Source organism: Colobus angolensis, unplaced genomic scaffold (assembly GCF_000951035.1).
Source record: "Colobus angolensis palliatus isolate OR3802 unplaced genomic scaffold, Cang.pa_1.0 Scaffold220, whole genome shotgun sequence".
NCBI lineage: Eukaryota > Metazoa > Chordata > Mammalia > Primates > Cercopithecidae > Colobus > Colobus angolensis.
Genome location: NW_012115378.1, coordinates 5,665,334 through 5,684,250, shown reverse-complemented (window position 1 = coordinate 5,684,250; position 18,917 = coordinate 5,665,334). Strand labels below are relative to the sequence as shown.

At 42.7% G+C, this 18,917-nt stretch overlaps 1 protein-coding gene across 2 annotated transcripts in view; it reads right to left on the bottom strand.

Moving 5' to 3' along the window:
* Window positions 1-3,433: 3,433 nt before the first annotated feature.
* GAREM (GRB2 associated, regulator of MAPK1) overlaps window positions 3,434-18,917 on the bottom strand; it is a 196,860-nt gene continuing 181,376 nt past the window's right edge. The window contains exons 5-6 of one of the 2 annotated variants that reach the window (XM_011943719.1): window positions 5,981-6,147; window positions 3,434-4,528 (exon numbers count right to left, since the gene is read on the bottom strand). In XM_011943719.1, the coding sequence (XP_011799109.1) occupies window positions 3,631-4,528; window positions 5,981-6,147 (1,065 nt within the window). In that variant the 3' untranslated portion in view covers window positions 3,434-3,630. The remainder of the gene's footprint in view (window positions 4,529-5,980; window positions 6,148-18,917) is intronic. The other variant, XM_011943720.1, reaches the window with a different exon arrangement.

Sequence of the window (18,917 nt, the reverse complement as noted above, 5' to 3'; positions counted from 1 at the left end):
GAAATTGATAAAAGAGGCATGTTTCTGAAAACCTCCTATGTCCAACAGATTTAACTTTTCTGGTAGACTGAAATTAAAATTTCCTTTGAACACTTCACTAGGCTCTTCAGAGGATTATTTGTTTTCCAGTTGGTTATTCAAAATGTTAATCTTATACTTGCTAGGCACGATGAGTAGTGACTTACACAAAGTGTTTAGAAAATGAAGGACCCTCCATCCTTCCACACCCCGCCTCCCATCCCTGGACTTCTCAGGGAGCTGTATGGATAACATGTAGGTGGCTGTGGAATGTGAGCAGAGACTGTTTGTGCATGTGTCTGAAAACAGTTGGAATGGACTGTCATAATATTTCCTATAAGATTGTTGGATTTCGACATGAGACAAGAATAAACACTGCAATTTAGCTGAATGGGCAGTCCGCTGCAACTTCATAAACTGCAATGATATATGTGGGTTGAAAGAATGTAAGGAAATTTCACAGTTCATCAAGTTGAGCAGCTCAACCTAAAGAAGAGAAAACTTGCAAGACTGATCTGTGAGTGTTTGAATTCTGCCTCCCAACATGAATCAGGTCCACATTATACATTTTAGCTGCTTGGCTTGGTTTATTGCTGATTTTATTTTCTGATGGGGGCCATGATGATTTTTGCCATGAATCTAAGGACCCAAAAGGGTCTTGTTTAGACAGACACTTCCTCTCTGTTGACTATAGGGGACCTGCCAGAGGAGATAAGATGATAAGCCTTGACCTGGTTGGTTAGAAAGGTTCCGTGTGTGGATCTCTGGGCGTCACTTTTCTGCTGTCTCCTTATTATCCATGCTTTGCCTATCTTGTCAGGATTCTCTTGGAGCTATGAATGCTTTGTCTAGTCAGGGTACCAAGGTCCTTCATAGACAGGTGCTCGGCTTAGGAATGGCAATTTCATTTATTTGTGGCTTTTAGAGATGACAGAAGATATTTATTACAATTAAAAGAATTCCAGGTCAGTAAAAAAAAAAAAAAACAAAACAAAAAAACAACAACACTAGGCAATGAGAGAGATACTTTCTGCCTCCAACACATTCCAAGTTTTAGTGATCTTGGGGTGTTCTGTACCCCTTAATAGAGGCTGATATTTTAAAGACAGGACACATGTAATTCTCCATATACCCAGCTGCCCAGACGACTTCACATCTTTCTTACCCACACATACATACTCTTAGCAACTGAGATTTCAAATATAAACAATATGATCTCCAAGAGGGCAGGGGCTGTGTCTTTTACTCAGCACTGTAGAGTGATACTAGACTGTTTCATGCATAAGGGAACCGAAGGCCACAGTCCCTGCCCTCAAGGAGTCTCCGCATTGCCAATCAATATAAACTTGACAAAAAATACGCCAAGTCCCAAATAAGCAAAAAGAATTTAGAACCCTATTTTGTGTAAAGTTTTTACAAAAAGAAAAATAAAAACAAAAAACGCTAAAAGGAGTCAGTTGTTTTTGTGAGGCAACCTTCATAGTAAACTCAAACCAACCCTGTTCCTTCTTCCTGAATTTGAGAATTGTGTCTGAGTGTTAAGTATTTTAAAACGGATTCAGCTAGGTTTGCCAATGAAAACTTGCAGCTTAGTAACTGCATCTTGTCTGTTTTTATTTTAAAAAGAAGTTCTGAGATGAGAGATTTACTTTCCTAAGGGAGGCAGTCCCCCTCACACAGAAGGATACTTTCAGAATACGAAAGCCTCATGGGTCTCAAGTCCTGTGAGCGCAGTACCAGACACTTCCTCATCCACTTGTCAGTGACTTTTGAAGAGGTGCTCCAGTGTGAGAATTTTACAGGGTATCCTTTTTGCCTATAATATTTACATTTTGGGAGACATGTTAGGAGAAAAAAATACTTTTTTTGATAAAGGAGATCTAAGATGGAAAATTAGATCTAACATGGAAAATTAGGTATCAATTCACCTCAACTCTAAACCATGATATGGATTAAAAGTATCTTTCTTCTAATGCCAAGAAATAGAGACAAGTTTCACAGGTCTACAAAACTAGACTGGTGGGTCTTGTCTTTCAATTTATTTTTTTTATTTTGGTAGCAGGAAGAGATGACAAGATGTAAGTCCATCCTGCAAGTTTTGCTGCTGCCTCGCTGGCTGACTTTCCTATTCAAGAGGGCACGGTGTGCACCTCGGTCATGGGCTGTCCGCACGTCTGGAATCTGGGGCCAGACTATGGGGTGCAGGGGGGTAGATGATGCCTTGCTCTGAGAACTAACACAATCCTCAGATGTATATTCTCTAAAAAAGAACAATGATGATGCCATTATATTTTGGAATACTTAATCATATTTAGCAAAAATTCTGAGACTAATGTAAAAGTATGGTAATAATGTATTTTCTTTGAAAGAGAGGGAAGAAGTGGTTTAGGAAATAAACAAGTCCTCTTCTTGGTATTTTTAAAATATTCAACAGATGTGGCATATATAATAAGAAAGGCTGGTGCGTCTGATTTCCGAGCTCTCGTAAAGCATGAAGGTTGAGAAAGGCTAATGCATGCTGACAAATGCTCTTCAGACCTCTCGTCATCAGACACCAGGGGAAGGAGACCCTCAAACCCGAGAATTATAATTCAACAGAAACTGTTATTTCCCCAGATGTCATGGGAGTATTACATGCAAAAACCAGCCCTGCAGTGAGTGGGCTTAAACTCAAACTTAATCCTTCAATACAGGACTCTTCACTGACTTGTTCTAAGTTTTCAGTGATGAACCCAAATAAGACTGACCTTCAAGTGACAGGGTTCTGAGAATCTCTGGAGTCATTCTGTCCAGTATTCCTAAGAGAATCAATGTAGGTAACAGTCCCCAAACCTCAACGGATTATTTAAAAGTGAACAGATGTTACCTAAAATATCAGAATCAAAATTATGTGTAAAACATATCCGGGTGTATTGTGTATGCATCTATACATGTTTATATATGTATATTATTTTTTCTCTGCTCAGTAAAATTAGCAGCAGTTACAGATAAATTATTGTGGTCATGATTTGTGTGATTTCTAAGGATAACATATATCCCTTTATCAACACATGACTTTTGGAAAATGCCTTGCCATAAAAAGATCCCCACCAAGCATATAACATTAAAGTGTCAATTCATATCACTAACATTTGCAGGCACAAGAGTAAAACAATTAGCACGAAGCAATCTGAACGACGGAGCACAGAACATAGTTAATTGTCTAAAGTCAACCCTCCCGAAGGAAGGGAATTGTTGTTCAAAGTGTTTTTTTTTTTAAAGATTTTTATGTCTTTCAGCTTTGGCTGTTTTGTAATAAATATCATACCTTCTCGCATAAACCTACTTGGGTAAGAATGACTTCTCTGCACATGCCTTTTTTTCTGTTAGCAGCTGCTGAGTGTTTGTTGAGTGACGTACAAGGCACACCTCCAAGTGTTCTGTACAGCATTTTTATTGATGTACAAAATAGCCTGTTCACCATTCAAAAACGTAATCTGCATAGTAAGAGTTTCTCTTATCCCTATTTACAGAGAAGGTTTTTAGTGCAAAAACATGAAATTGTGTCCCAGTCCACCCCTTCTAGCACACGCATTGATCAGTTTTGTTCCATGCTGGCTGAGGGTTATTTGGCTATATTTTGGGCCTCCAGCCATTAATGAACTGCATTATCTTCTTCACCTGCAGTTTGCTCAATTTGAAATCCTCTGAGAGGATTTCTTCCGTTAGCTGAACAAGCAGGTTCCCATCAATCTTTTCAGTAACAAAGAATGATATGACATCTTCGGACAAACCAATGAACCGTAGTGACTTGGCCACTTCCTCTATAGAGAGTCCTGATAAGTCAGCCGGTGGCTGCCACGGGGAACCGTCGCCACAGGATCTGGGGGCCAGCTGGAGGTGGAGCGGAGATGAGAAAGGGTAGGAGGCAGACAAGATGTCCTGCATGCCCTTTTTAACAAAATACTGGTCCTCAGAGAGATCTGGTGACCCAGACTTGGGGTCTTCCTCAGCACCATCAATTTTCAGAGGCAAAGGAGATGTTTCAGAGGCGACCTTCTCTTCTACTAGTTTTGGAGCCCTGGGGGGTAAGGCAGGGCATGAAGTACTCTGCTTTGTCACGCCAGCTGCAAGAGTTTTCACATCTGTACTCTCCAGAGAGTAGCTGGCTGACTTGGGACAACCAGAGACGCTGCTACTGAATTCTGCAGTGACTGAGCTAGAGGGGCTGGACAAGAGCTCACAGCCATCAAAATCAAAAGGTGCTGGGCAGTTTCTCTTTGGTGTGCCTGGCGTCTTTTGTCTAGGGTAACTATAACTCCTGCTTGGATCCAGAAGGAAGTCACTCCTGGTCTGGCTCTCTGATGCTCCCAAATAATGATTAGGCCATGAGAGCCGAGAGGACACAGCTTCAGCAGAAGGACTTCCAAATGGGGATTTCAGGTCCACAGAATCAGTTTTCACTCGGTTACATGGATAGCAGGAAACAGGAGCGCTTTCAGAAGGACTTGTGTCAGTTTTAGTGACGCTGCTTAAAAGCAAACACACAAAGAAACCAGTTACAAGAAAAAAGTCAAATCCCAAGGCTTTTGTTATTTATAGATGTTACTGCTGAATAGAAAAGTGCAGTTAGTTTTGAATTCAATAAAGTTCCTGCGAACTTCACTGGTTTTTTTTTTTTTAAGAATCTTTAATAAAATACATTGGTAATTGTAGATATGTACATAATGATTTAAAATGCTACAGTGGAGAGAAAATAAGTATTTCAGCTAGTAAGAAAATCATTGTTAATAGGTGCCTAGGTCTTTATGATGAGAAAAATTATTAAGTCATGTGTAGGCTCTGCACCAACAGGTGCCATGATTGATGAATGATGTCTGCAGTGAGCGAGGGTAGAGTGAGAGAATAGTAAATGGGTGGCGCATGCTTGCCATGCTTGCGCTACAGTGACATGATGGCATCACATCACCCGTGACTCTATTTCCATCCAAAAGTCTGAGGCAGGAGGAAATGCTTCAAATAAAATGCTAATCCTTGCCTTAGTTTCTGAACAATCGAGTAACATTAGCACAACAATTTAAATGTCCAGAGAACAAAAAATACCTGCAAACGGAGCTCCTTTAAACTGTAACGAGCACATGTGGAGTGGTGGATTAGGCTCTGGGGGGGCCATGTTTTAAGAGCAACATGAAACTAGAGTGTGCTCAAAGGAGGGTGAGCAGGCCGGTGAGGGGTCTGACAGTGATGTCAGGGAAGCAGCAGAGGGAGTCAAGGCTGTTTCTTTTGGAGAAGAGAAGACTTCTATCATAGCTGACTCGGAATTTTCATGAGTCGACAAAGAGATATGGGATGCACCTATTTTTGTTTCTTTAGACCTAAGAAATGATTGAAAGTTACATAGAGATTGATTTCAACTCAATATAATAAAAGTTTTTTTTGTAAAGTATTGCTACTTGCCAACAATGGAATGAGCTGTGTTGTAGAAGAATGAGCTCAGAGCACTGGAAGTATCCAGGCAAAAGGAAATGACTACCCAACACTGATGGTCAAAAGGGGACTCCTGTCTGGATGGGAATTCAGAGTAGATAGCCAATGGGACCCTTTTCATTTCAGGTCCTGGTCGAAGGTGCTGTCTGCTGAAGGTACTGTCTGCTTGTGTCAAAGTCAAAGTGGAAAGAACTAGATGCTGATCTGTGAGAACTGACGGCAGCCCCCGGGGTGTTTCCAGGAGAATCTAGTTGGCCTTTACCTCTGAATTTCTCAGACTGGTGTGGCATCTTTTCTTCCCAAGACACACTGACTCTTCCATCCTAGCTAAGGGGCCCCAGCATGCTCACCCAGTGAAATTATTTAAAAAACTAAAAAGCCATTTCCTCTCCTACCACCCTGCCTCAGTTAGGGCTACCCTGAAAATGCTCTCAAGAACCCATGAACTGCTGGATGAGAAGATAAGCGTGCAGCGGGGCCTGGCAAGAAGACTTACATGTTGTGTAGCCCTGAAGAATAGTAGGACAAGGTGGGGCTGGGAGAGCGAGTCTGTTGCCGCGCTGGCTTGACTGTGCGAGGAGGGATGGAGGGACTGGTGGACAAAGGCTTTGCGCTTCGGGGTGGAACAGGTGGGGCGTTCAGGAGCCGGCATTCTTCTCTGACCTGGCGCAGAAAAGAACACTCCAGGTTAGCAACAGACTGACAATGCCACTGGGGGCCAGCTCAATCCTGCAGACTTGCTCAAGTCACTACTCTTAAACCATAACAGCAGGGTGTAAGCATGGCAGAGAGAAGACTGAAGTAAACAAGAATGATGGGAAGCACAGAGGCTGCCAGAGAGCAAATCAGACGCCTGTCACACACTTGCTGGGACAGAATGATTTTTGAAAGAAACTGCTTCGCAAATGCTGGCTGCTACTGAAATACAGAAAGTAATATGAAATATGGCAAGTTAAAGTACCAATGGTTAAAGAGCTAGTGTGAAGATGGATAAAAAGGAAGTATTAAGAAAATAAGAACATAAGGCATTCACAAATTTAACTTGAGGATTCATCTCTTCTATTAGGTTGTGTTTTTTTCACTGTTCAAGCTGAATTCAATTTGATCCAAACCTTAGAGAACCCTGGACCTGGTCCAGGGCTAAAGTTCCTTCTGAAGTAATATGCAGGGAATTTTTTTTTTTTTTTTTTTGAGATGGAGTCTCACTGTTGCCCAGGTTGGAATGCAGTGGCACAATCTTGGCTCAGCTCACTGCAACCTCTGCTTCCTGGGCTCGGGTGATCCTCCCACATCACCCTCCCAAGAGCACACCTGACTAATTTTTCATATTTTCAGTAGAGATGAAGTTTCTGTTGCCCATGCTGGAGTGCAGTGGCACCATCTTGGCTCACTGCAACCTCCGCTTCCCGAGTTCAAGCGATTCTCCTGCCTCAGCCTCCTGAGTAGCTGAGATTACAGGCACCTGCCACCACGCCCAGCTAATTTTTGTATTTGGAGTAGAGTCGGGGTTTGAACATGTTGGCCAGGCTGATCTTGAACTCTTGATCTCAAGTCATCCACTTGCCTGGGCCTCCCAAAGTGCTGGGATTACAGGTATGAGATACTGTGCCTGCCCGGCAAGGGCTTCTGAAATGTAAATGTGAGTATCAACGGAGGATCTTGTTTAAAATGCAGATTTTGATTCTGTTGACACAGGGTGGGGCCTGAGAATCTGCATTTCTAACAAGTTCCCAGGTGATACTGATGCTACTGGACTGTGGTCCACACTCACTGACAAGGTTGCAGAAGGAGTAATGAAGCAGCTCTCCACATCCGGAAAGCACTTTTTAAAAGAGCTGCTTCTAGCTCTCTCACCTTTCCTTCGTCTTCACACTGGAGAGGATCTAGCTGATCTGTGATGTCCATGGCTTCTCTGAGACTGCCTGCTGTTCCCCTAATTTGCTTTCCATTCCTTGCAGGCATTTCAGAATAAAATTACCAATGAAGTGACATTTTTCACGTACTTCTCCGTGTCAGGCAGCAGGGGGCAGTTTATACCTGGCTCTGCTACTCTACCCTAAGGTATAGTGGTAAAAATATCAATAGAGCCAATTCTGACTCTGTCAAAAATGCTATGCTTTGAAATGCTCTCCCGGTATACTTTTAGGCTATGTCCCCACCAAGTTTTTCACCTTCACTTTCAATTCCTTTCTGGCCAAGCAGCTCTGGGATAAGACAACGAAACAGCAAGCTCCTATTAGCTTTGGTACTGAGTTTGCTTAAGCTGAAATGAAATGGGTTCATGTTATCACACTGCATCTCCTACTATCTACACTGCACCCAGGATCTCTACCTCACACCCCAGGCCTGATCCATTTGCCAGAGAAAACCAGCCATTAAGAAAAGACGCATGGCTATGGGTAGCCCAGTAAACACAATTCTAAATGAAATGGAAGCAATGTAAAAAGTCTCTCATTGGCTACATTTCTTCCCGGGGCTGCAGATCACTGCTCCTACCTGCAGGGCCAATAGCCCTTGTTACTGGGGCCCAGTGGGTTGGTGAGAGGGAATGGTTTCATCTGGAGAAGCTCTGTAGACTAAAAGAAAATATTCGGAGCAGCAGATTTCTTCTACAATAGATGCAGGCTTTCCCCTTGTGAGCTTTTAAAAAGGTGGTGGATGACTGCAGAAAGGATGCCCAGGAGGAAATGAGGTTTGGATAATGACATGAGAGGAATGCTTGGCTGGGCTGGCCCAGGAAAGACCCTTGCACCATTCTGGGGTCTTGCTTTTTTTTTTTGAGATGGAGTTTCACTCTTGTTGCTCAGGCTGGAGTGCAATGGCGTGATCCCGGCTCACCGCAACCTCCACCTCCCAGGTTCAAGCGATTCTCCTGCCTCTGCCTCCTGAGTATAGCTGGGATCACAGACATGTGCCACCACACCCGGCTAATTTTGTATTTTTAGTAGAGAGGGGGTTTCGTCATGCTGGCCAGGCTGGTCTCGAACTGCTGACCTCAGGTGATCCACCCTCCTCGGCCAGCCGGGTCTTCTTAAGAGGCTGAGAGCCGATCAGGATGTTGGAGCTCAGGCTGGGCCACCCCGCTTTCTGGCTTCGGTTCATCTTCCTCTGCCGTGTTAGTGAACTGTAAGGTAGCCACATGTGTTTGTTTCTTAGGGAATATCTGTAGACTTTAGGGTGGATGGGCGTCACTTTATTACAGATGTGCTTGGTTCTATTTATGTTTATAGTAATAGGGCTCATGGAAAATGTGAGACGATAAGGACTCTGTCAGTTAACTTTTTAATTTTAAAATAAATACTTAGTCACTTCCCAATATTGGATTAGAGTAGAACATGAGGAAAATATGGTTAATGCTGGATTCAATTTAGCATTTTCAAAACTTTAAAATTAGCCATTAAATATGACATTTCATTAGGAAACACTTACCTGAGATGTCAATTATAATATGCTCAGATGCCAATTACAATATGCATTTTAATTTACAATAGTCGGCGGACTTCGGTCTATAAACTCAGAAAAGAAGCTACTTGCAGTTGAAATTGACCTAAAGGAACTCCCCTCTTCCTGTTCTCATAACCAATCCCAGGTACCCAAGGTCACTTAGAGCTGGTTCCGCCACCTTCATAACTAGGGACTCCTGAAGGGCTAATAGGTTTCCCACAACAGCGAGGAGAGGGTGGTAGTGAAGAGAAACACTTTCAAGCTACAGGGCCTGGTGACGAGGTAGCCAGGGCCAACTGGGAGTGTTTATGGTTGGCACTCAAGATAGAATTTGAGACACGGAAAGCTTTTGGGGTGGCCACATGACTCCTGAAGAGAGTTAAAGAACTAATGTCTGTGTGTGTGTGTGTATGAGAGAGAGAGAGAGAGAGACAGAGAGACAGAGAGAGAAACAAGCTGATTCTTACTCTTAGGAGGTGGGATGTTGTCAGTGATGAAGCAAGAATATGAGGCCAGGATTTTTTTCTGTTGTGATGGGAGGACAATCTGGGTGTTGTTATGTGAGGTCAAGGTAAAAGAATTAGGCTTACTTGAAACTCACTTTAGAGAAAGGTGGTTTTTTTTTTTTTTTAAAGGATGACTTTAAAGGGACTCCACTCATGACAAGAATTTCGAGTGTCATTTTGTTGAGGCACAGAGTGAGTGGCTTGCACTACACCAGGCAGGTGAGGGGCAGCCCACGGCAGGTGAGGGGCAGCCCACGGCAGGTGGGCACAGCTGAGGACACCACAGACACATCGCCAAGTGGCATTATAACTTTCAACTTGTTGCTGCATGGGTGGCTGCCCTGATGATGGCCTATTTCTCTGCATCTTAAGGGAAGAATTACATGCTGTGGTGGGATGTATGCATTTTGGGATTCAGAAGTGACAGAGTGAGGGTATATTGTACCATCTTACATCCTATCTCTTACTATCAGAGCAGTAACAGTTCTACTACTCTTTGCTTCTTGATTTGATTCACGTGGGATATTTACATCCAGGAGGAAGGCAGCTGTGTTTTAGATGAATTTTATCTGTCAATAAGAGACAATTTATAAGACTAGACGGTCAATCACCCTATTTCCAGTTTTCCTTCATATTCAATTTAGCTTTTAAGTATAACATTTTCAGCACTTGCATGTGGCTCTCATCATGTTACTGGCTGTCTCCAGTGGCTCCCTCTGATTCCTGGATAAAGGCCGGCCTCCCCTGCCTGCCACCCAAGGCTCTGTGCAGCCAGGGTCCCACGCATCTTTCTAGCAAGCTCTCCCACCGCTCCTAGTCTATAGGGGCACACAGGTCCATGCAAAGTGGTGGACTCAGTGTCACCCCAGCATACCCTGTGCTTTCCTGCCCCTTTCTCTGGTTTAGTTTTTACTGCGCACCACACCTAAACACCAGTTCCTGTGGGCCAGCCCCACACATTACACACTCTGTGTGCCACACACTGTACATATTTACTTACTTTCCATCTATATTTAATGAGCCTGAGAGCTAAAACTTAGGGACTACCATACTTGTTATTACCATCCTGGGGATAGCAGAGTTTGGGGATTTGTCACTCCTGGCACGAGCATGTCACACAGAATGCCTGGTAGATGTTAAGGAATGTCACAAAAAAACCAAAAAAAAAAAAAGGCACTTAAAAAACCCATATACCATAGAATATCTTTTATATGTTTATGTGGAAATTATTATTGACAAGTCATTTGGGCTGGATGTTAAGATTTTTTTTGGTGACACTGAGTCAATCTAGGGAAAAAAAGGCACCAGCAGACCTGGCACATACGATCACCACCAACTCTACCACCACCCTTTGACACAGTGTCACGGTGAAAATGACAATGACAGTATTCCTGAACTAGGAAATGCTGTGGCTTTAATCTAGCATACCCCAGAGTAATGGCTATTCTAAAATGAAGATCTAAAGGACTATATTGTGCCTAACGGACTATTTGTTTCCAATGCAATGTTTACGACTGGACTTCCACTGGCAACACAAGGAGAGAGGGGCCCCTGTAGTATCAGGAATGAACCTCCAATCTTCGTGCTCAGTGAAGAGCTGGCATTCTGTTTTGAGGTGGGTGTTACCGTCCACTGCAGATGACGGTGATCTTTGCCTATGTGTGGTTAATTTCTGGTTATGAGTACCTTGAGTATTCACAGAGAAGCTCCTGGAACCAAAGTCCTGTTGATGACAGGTTCAATGGGCACAGTGTGGATACATGGAGTACCCAAAGCCTCGCTTCCTGAGCAATTCCCTGGCCTAAAGCTTTTCTTCGCAGCTGCTCCACCGCGAGCATATTTCTCTCCTCTTGCTCCTTCAGAGTAAGTCTGTCTCTTTTCTAAAATGTTCAGTGTTTCAATTATCATCAAACATGAGACACCACTAACCTGGTGTTGATACAAGTCTCCTTGGTATTCACATTGCAGATCACGAATGCAGAGCTAAACAGAAAGCTCACTTATTAAAGAGGTAGAAATGGTGAGTTCTGTTCTTTCTTGAACTTCACCCTCTTTAGTCAATGAGGCATATTCCTAGAGAGGCATATTCAGGCAACTGAAATAATCTAATAGTGGTGGCTTAAAGCAAACTGTAAAAGGTGTCTGTCCTGGGGGCTGCCAGCCGGGATCACAAGCATCGACTTCCATCATCCCTAAAAGTCTGAAGAACATGGCTGTTGCTTTCTCTTTTCCTACAGCTTCTATTAATTCCACTTTGCTATTTGTTCAAATATATTGAGTGCCTATCATGTGCTCATTGAGTTAGTGTTGAGTTACAACAGTGAGTAACTCATGGAATTACTTACGAGGGAGGGAAACAAACACATAATTAAAATACAATCTGGTAAGTGTAATAATAGAAGTATGTGCAAGGTTAATGGGAGCACCATCAATTTACTCAAGGTGGCAGGAGAAGAACAAATTCACAGGTGATTTTACTGAGAGAGTCTTTGGAGGGATTATGAGTGTGCAAAAGGTAGAACATAAAAGAACATGGCATGAAAGAAGAACCAGAATGATGATCTGGTCTGCAGGCTTAGATGATGAAACAAAACACTGGTGCCATTCATCAGATAGAAATTTAGAAGAACAGGGCTTGGGAGAAGCAGAGGAGATCAGTTTTGAAAATATTAACTTTGAGCTCAGTGTTCTAATGATAGATAGAATCTGAAGTTACGGCGGCACTGAGATCCCAGATGAGAAGCGAAGAAGGTTGAACCCCCAAGGGATGGGCAGAAGAGAAGACAGAGGAGGGGAAAACCAGGTAACTGCACTTTAATGCTCACAGAGCAGAATCATGCTTGAATGGCATCAAGGAAGCCAATGGAGGGAGAGCTGTAGGGGAACAACAGTGCAAAGATGGAGAGATGTCAGGAAGTCAGAAAAGGGGCTGGAAGAGGTTCCCCTTATGTGACAATTAGCAAGTCACTGGTGATCTTAGCAAATGAGGCATGAGTCAAGTGAGGGGACAGAGCCAGACTCTAGTGAGTCAAAGCTAGACAGGAGGGAAGAGTGGTGTTGGTGAGGGCAGACCACTCTTCTCAGAAATTGTCTGGAAAGGAAGGAGTGAGGCAGTTGTTAGGAAAGGATACTGGTTTGAAGGAGGCATGCCTTTTCAAAAAAAACTTTAAAGAAATTTGAAAAAATGTGCCTGGGTATGTATATGCATGCATGTAAGCTGGAGGTCAAGTGCACATTGACGCCTGGGACTCTGCTCTCCTTTAACTTAAGAAGATAAAGGGGAGACCATTTTTCCATTGTTCCCTGCCTCTGTCATGCCATCAGTGGTCACATAAAGCTAGAAAAATAATTAATGGTAGCATATCATCTAACAGTGAAAGCAAAGATGAAACACACCTAATAGAACAAACGCTTTGGAAAGCTTCATGTTTCTAAGTGGAGGTGGTCAACAAAGTCAAGCGCAACTCCAATCTATGGTCCAAATCAAACACATCATAAAATGGAACTATTTTCTTTACTTTCAGAATACTGCCCAGGGAGCTTAACGTCATTTCCTGAGTCCTGGAATAGACATTTAACCTTCTTTTCCCTTCTCCCCTTCTTACAGTTCTAACTCTTGCTTAGTTGGGAGCGAACTGAGCACAGGTCAAGGATCAGTAATTTGAAAAGTGGAAAACAAGGTCTCCTCTAAATTGCCACATGTTGAAAATAATGCATGAGAATTTGTTAACAGTAGGAAGCTCATGATTGCATGAGTGGAAAGCAGAGTTACACGTAGATCTCTGGAGGGAAAAAATGATACATACATACAATTGGAGTGTTTTCTACATAGTATCTATGAAATACTTTCTTTCTCCTGTTACATCTTTTTCTCTGACACTTCCTAGGGGTTTATGAAACAGCATCACTAAGACTGGGGGCTTTCTGGTACAACAGCATTTCTTGGAAAGCCTTTGTTTCTCACAACTTCGACTCCTCTGTTCTGTGGAAGAAACACAACTTTCACATGCAGTCACTAACAGGACCAAAGAGCTTAAGAAAGGTGAAAGGACAGTTAACTATGGCATGGTCTTTACTTAACAGTTTTCAGATAGTCTTTTGGGAAAAAAATCAATTTCAGAGCAGTGGTGGCTGCTCAATCTTACATACAAGACAATGGATCTAGGGACATCTGCTGATGGAGCCATGTATTTCCTTAGTTAACCTTCTGGAACCAATTGTCACATGCCTGGCACGGGCGTGGGGGAGGGAGTATACCTCCTGTCTCAAAGATCATATTGCTTGGAATTGTGGACAATCAACAAAGATATTTTGGCACACTCAGGTGGAGTAAGGATCGTTGTGTTTCCATATTGACAATGATTAAGAAAATACATACACTGCAGGCGAGCTTGACTTAAAATGAGATTCACCTTTCTTGTGCATTTTCTTCCCTAAAAAGCCAAATGCAGGACAACGTCAGCAACCCAAAGAAAGGAGTTTTGTAACCATGCTTCCTTGAACTTTGTAACTTTGCCTTCTGCCCTCTGCCCTGTATTTTACATTTCTTCCCACACTCCCAGATAACAAAATCATTACAGCTGTAAGAAATCTTATTTATAAAGAGGCTTTTATACAAAGAGTTCATAACCCTGTCGCATAACCATCAGTGGATATTTTCAGCCAAACAAAAATTAAAGTTTTATAATGACAAAGTACAATAAATGAACCTCTATTTGATTAATTACACGAGAGCAAATGTGATTTACAGTCAAAATCCTGATCTTAGACGTATGAGCTTCTTTTTTCCATTTTTATATATTGATGATAAGGACCTAAGACAGACCTTTCTCAGAAATGGTCTCCAATATTCCAGCCTCAGGCAAAGGAGGCCCAGGGGAAGGAGTGGGCAGCCACTCACTCAGTGGCAGGAGGGGCAAGTGGTTCTGAAAAGATGTACTTGTTTAAAATGTAGGGTGCTTTCATAGACTCAGAAAGTATATGCCATTGAAGAGTAGAATAAAGATCCTTCCTGAGCAACGAGTATAATATGTGATAAATATACTTAAGTCATGTATAACCTCCCTATTAATGTGATTTTATACAAATGGTACGTACCTAATTGTACAGCTTTGGAACAAGACTTATCCAATAGAACAGGGGTCCCCAACTTTTGGGATATGGACTGGTACTGGTCTGTGGCCTGACAGGAACCAGGCAGCACACAGCAGGAGGCGAGCAGCTGGCTAGTGAGCCAGTGAAGCTTCATCTGTATTTACAGCTGCTCCCCATCCCTCGGATTACTGCCCGAGCTCCGCCTCCTATGAGATCAGTGGTGGTATTAGATTCTCATAGGAGCATGAACCCTGCTGTGAACCGCACATGTGAGGGAACTTTGCATGTTCCTCATGAGAATCTAGGTGGCGTGTTCCTTATGAGAAGCTAATGCCTGATGATCTGTCACTGTCTCCCATCACCCCCAGATGGGACCGTCTAGTTGCAGGAAAACAAGCTCAGGCATCCCATTGATTCTACATTATGGTGAGCTATATAATTATTTCATTATAGATTACAATGTAGTAAGAATAGAAATAAAGTGTACAATAAATGCAATGCACTTGAGTCATCCCGAAACCACTCCCCCTCCCAACCCCCGGTCTGTGGAAAAATTGTCTTCCATGAAACTGGTCCTTGGTGCCAAAAAGGTTGGGGACTGTGGCAATAGAATATTATAATTATCTTTATTATCATTCTAATCATTAAGATTTTCAATGGACACAAAAGAAGAAAAAAATAAATCTTGACCTAGAAGCTTTCATTTAAAAAGAACCTACATGAAACAGAAGGCAATTAGTTTCAAAGTTACCAAACACAATAATAATTTAGTCCTTATTTCAATTAACAAATGGGAACTTAGGTATGGCTTGCTTACAAAATACTCCTCAAAGCTTGTAATTAAAATTAATTAAACGTCAAATGCCCTAGGAAACCTCATTAACTAGTGGAATCCTGACTGTATCTTTTTGTAGAGCAGTTATTTTGAAAAGTAAATAATCACTAAGCTTAAATATTAATACATCAGATTTAAGAAAATCTGTCAATACCTTTCTAATATCAATATTTTACAGAGAGAAAAAGCCCAAAGACAAAATAAAATAAAAATGCAGAGTAGAATCAATTCTTAGCTACTTCCCACAGCTTGTTATCAACAAACATATTTTATGGTACTTGCTTAACTTGGGTAGTCATGTGAGGCCACTAATTCTGTAGGCTGGGCATATCCAAAGTAATGAGATCTGGCAGCACTAGGAGCTGGCCTGGCCAAGCCTGAGGAAGGGAGTCAGTTATCCAAGGCCACTTCTCACCTTTGATATTTCTGTGTAGGTTTGCCCAGGAATACCAGTTTCTTGACACTTGTTCACAGCCTTAGAGCCTCATGTGGCTTTTTCACAGGCACTCTAGTTCTTAAAACCCCTGACTCTGCCACTAAAAGATTATGCTACTGGGATCCACAGGGTGCCAAGCATTTCTGGAGCTCTGTTTTTGGGCTTAGGATGATTACAAAGTTTGTGATGATTCCACAGTTATGTAACTAAAACATAATACCTACCTTACCAAGTAGACGTTTTAAAAGTCAGATTAAAAGAATGTTTTGCTATTTTTAAAACCAATTGTGTGTTTTTATAATATCTCAGAAACCCAGCAGAATGAACTAGCACACCCACTTCTGGAATGGGAGGCTGACTGACCCCCGTGGTAGCCCGCTCTGCCCATCTGCTGTCGGGGTGGATATGTCCACTCCCACGCACCTCCTGATTCTTTGGAGGGGCCGTATGTACCTGGAAAGTGTGACTTCCTCTCTCCATTCCTTAGTCAAGGAAAGACAGTGGGAAAAAACCTCTAAACAGTGACTGTCTACCTGACCCTAAACTGGAATCCATCCTATATTAAATTATTGCTATTTATTGTAAATGTTTACCAAGTGCCAGGGAGAAGTGCCAAGTTCTTTGTACAGTACAAAAATGCAGTGAAGATGTTATTATCCCCACAGGAACTGACTCAGGGAGGTTAAATATTTTGTGCAAGGTATGAAGCTACAAAGTGGTAGCGTCAGGACTGAAATCGATGTGCAGCTCTCAGATGCACTGCTGCACGCCTCTAATTATCTATCACATAGTGAGGGTTCTGCCTGTCTGAGGCAGATTCAGATGCTCCAACAGACTTCTCTACAGTTAAATCAGTTTTTTGCAAGCACCTACTAGGCTAGGCCCATCAATCTGGCATTTAAGTTACTCTTTAAGTCCCATTTTTCTCAAACACCAACAACACAGTGTGCTTCATTAAAGAAACTTTATGATGAACTTTCGGCCTTCTAGCAATGAATGTGTGCTACCAACCCATCTTAAAACTTAGTCCCTAAACTCTTTCTCATAAGCTGTGGGGCAATCTTGTCTATCACAAAGGTTCACAAATTCATCAACACTGCAGTAAAACATGGTTGAAATCAGTGGTTCACAAAAGAGCTCCTTTTACAATTTTCCTTTCACCAGGAATTGCTATAATATCAACCACTATCCAAGAGGGAATGTGTTTTTTTTTCTGTTATTAAAGACAGATGGAGGCCGGGCGCAGTGGCTCATGCCTTTAATCCCAGCACTTTGGGAGGCTGAGGCGGGTGGATCATGAGGTCAGGAGATCAAGACCATCCTGGCCAACATGGTGAAACCCCGTCTCTACTAAAATAAACAAACAAACAAAATTAGCCAGGTGTAGTGGCGTGAGCCTCTATTCCCATCTCATTGGGAGGCTGAGGCAGGGGAATCGATTGAACCTAGGAGGTGGAGGTTGTAGTGAGCCGAGATCGCAGCACTGTACTCCAGCCTGGTGACCGAGTGAGACTCCGTCTCAACAAAAAAAAAAAAAAAAAAAGGACAGATGGAGAACACTGACCACTGGGTGCTGGGTGCTGGGGTCCTTGGATAGGATACTGCCACACAAATGGTTTCAGAAGAGCTGTGAACCTGCAGGATTATTTTGTCTGTTTTTCTGAGACTGAGTCTTGCTCTGTCACCCAGGCTGGAGTGTAGTGGCACGATCTCAGCTCACTGCAACCTCTACCTCCTGGGTTCAGTTGATTATCCTGCCTCAGCTTCCGGAGTAGCTGGGATTACAGGAGTGCACCAAGACACCAGGCTTTTTTTTTTGTTTTGTTTTTTTTTAAAAAGTACAGACCGGGTTTCACTATGTTGGCCAGGCTGGTCTTGAACTCCTGAGCTCAAGTGATCTGCCTACCTCGGCTTCCCAAAGTGCTGGGATTACAGGCATGAGCCACCATACCAGGCTGACCCTGCAGTTTTGATAACCATTTGTAACTCACTGCATAGACGGGAACAGACTGGAAGTCAAATGCTCTATTTATAGAATCTTGTGCAATATAAAGTCTTCCCAGCATTGCTCTCCAAAATGGCATTTTCTAAAGAGGGGGAAAAGAAGATTGCTCTTGAAGATTGCCTTTTGTAGAGTACATCTGGGTAAATACTTTACATATCAGCCAATAACCAGAAAATCTAACTGATGAATAGAGGCCTGCAATGTTATAAAATAGAGAATGTGTTTAGATCAGTAAGGATAATCCACTCAAGAGGGACTGTCAGGTCATTGTGTTCTGGGGGCAACTTGCAAAATTTTAAAAAGGGAAAATGCCAGACTGGGCATGCTCCCTCAGTTGGGCTCAGATGCAACAGTTGTAGGTGTTGCATCTTGTCTATTTCTTGAACCGGGAACTGTTTACTTTTCCCTGTGACATTCCCGTTAGGAAGAGAACGGCCTGTCATATTCCAGAGAGGTTAGTGTCAGTGTTTTGTTTAAAAAATTACTAAACGTGGCTGGGTTCAGCGGCTCATGCCTGTAACCCCAGCACTTTGGGAGGCAGAGGTGGGTGGATCACTTGAGGTCAGGAGCTCGAGACCAGCCTGGTCAACATGGTGAAACCCCATCTCTACTAAAAATACAAAAATACTAGCCAGGTGTGGTGGCACGTGCCTGTAATCCCAGCTTCTCAGGAGACTGAGGCACGAGAATCGCTTGAACTCGAGAGGCGGAGGTTGCAGTGAGCCAAGATCGTGCACTGCACTCCAGCCTGGGCAACAGAGTAAGACTCTGTTTCAAACAAAACAAAACAAAACGAGTGTAAAAAATTCTTAAACAATCTTTACAAAGATATAAGAGGACTAGAGCACACAATTCTAGAGCATCAAATACAAAGCCACAAGAGGACTAGAGCGTCAAATACAAGTGAATATACAAGGTATATTAACAAAACGTATGAACGGGATTAAACGGATGACTCTGCCCCCAACGATTTTCTGTTTGGCTCACAATGTAGTTTCCCTGTTTAAGACACAAACAGAAGGCCGGGCGCGGTGGCTCAAGCCTGTAATCCCAGCACTTTGGGAGGCCGAGACGGGCGGATCACGAAGTCAGGAGATCGAGACCATCCTGGCT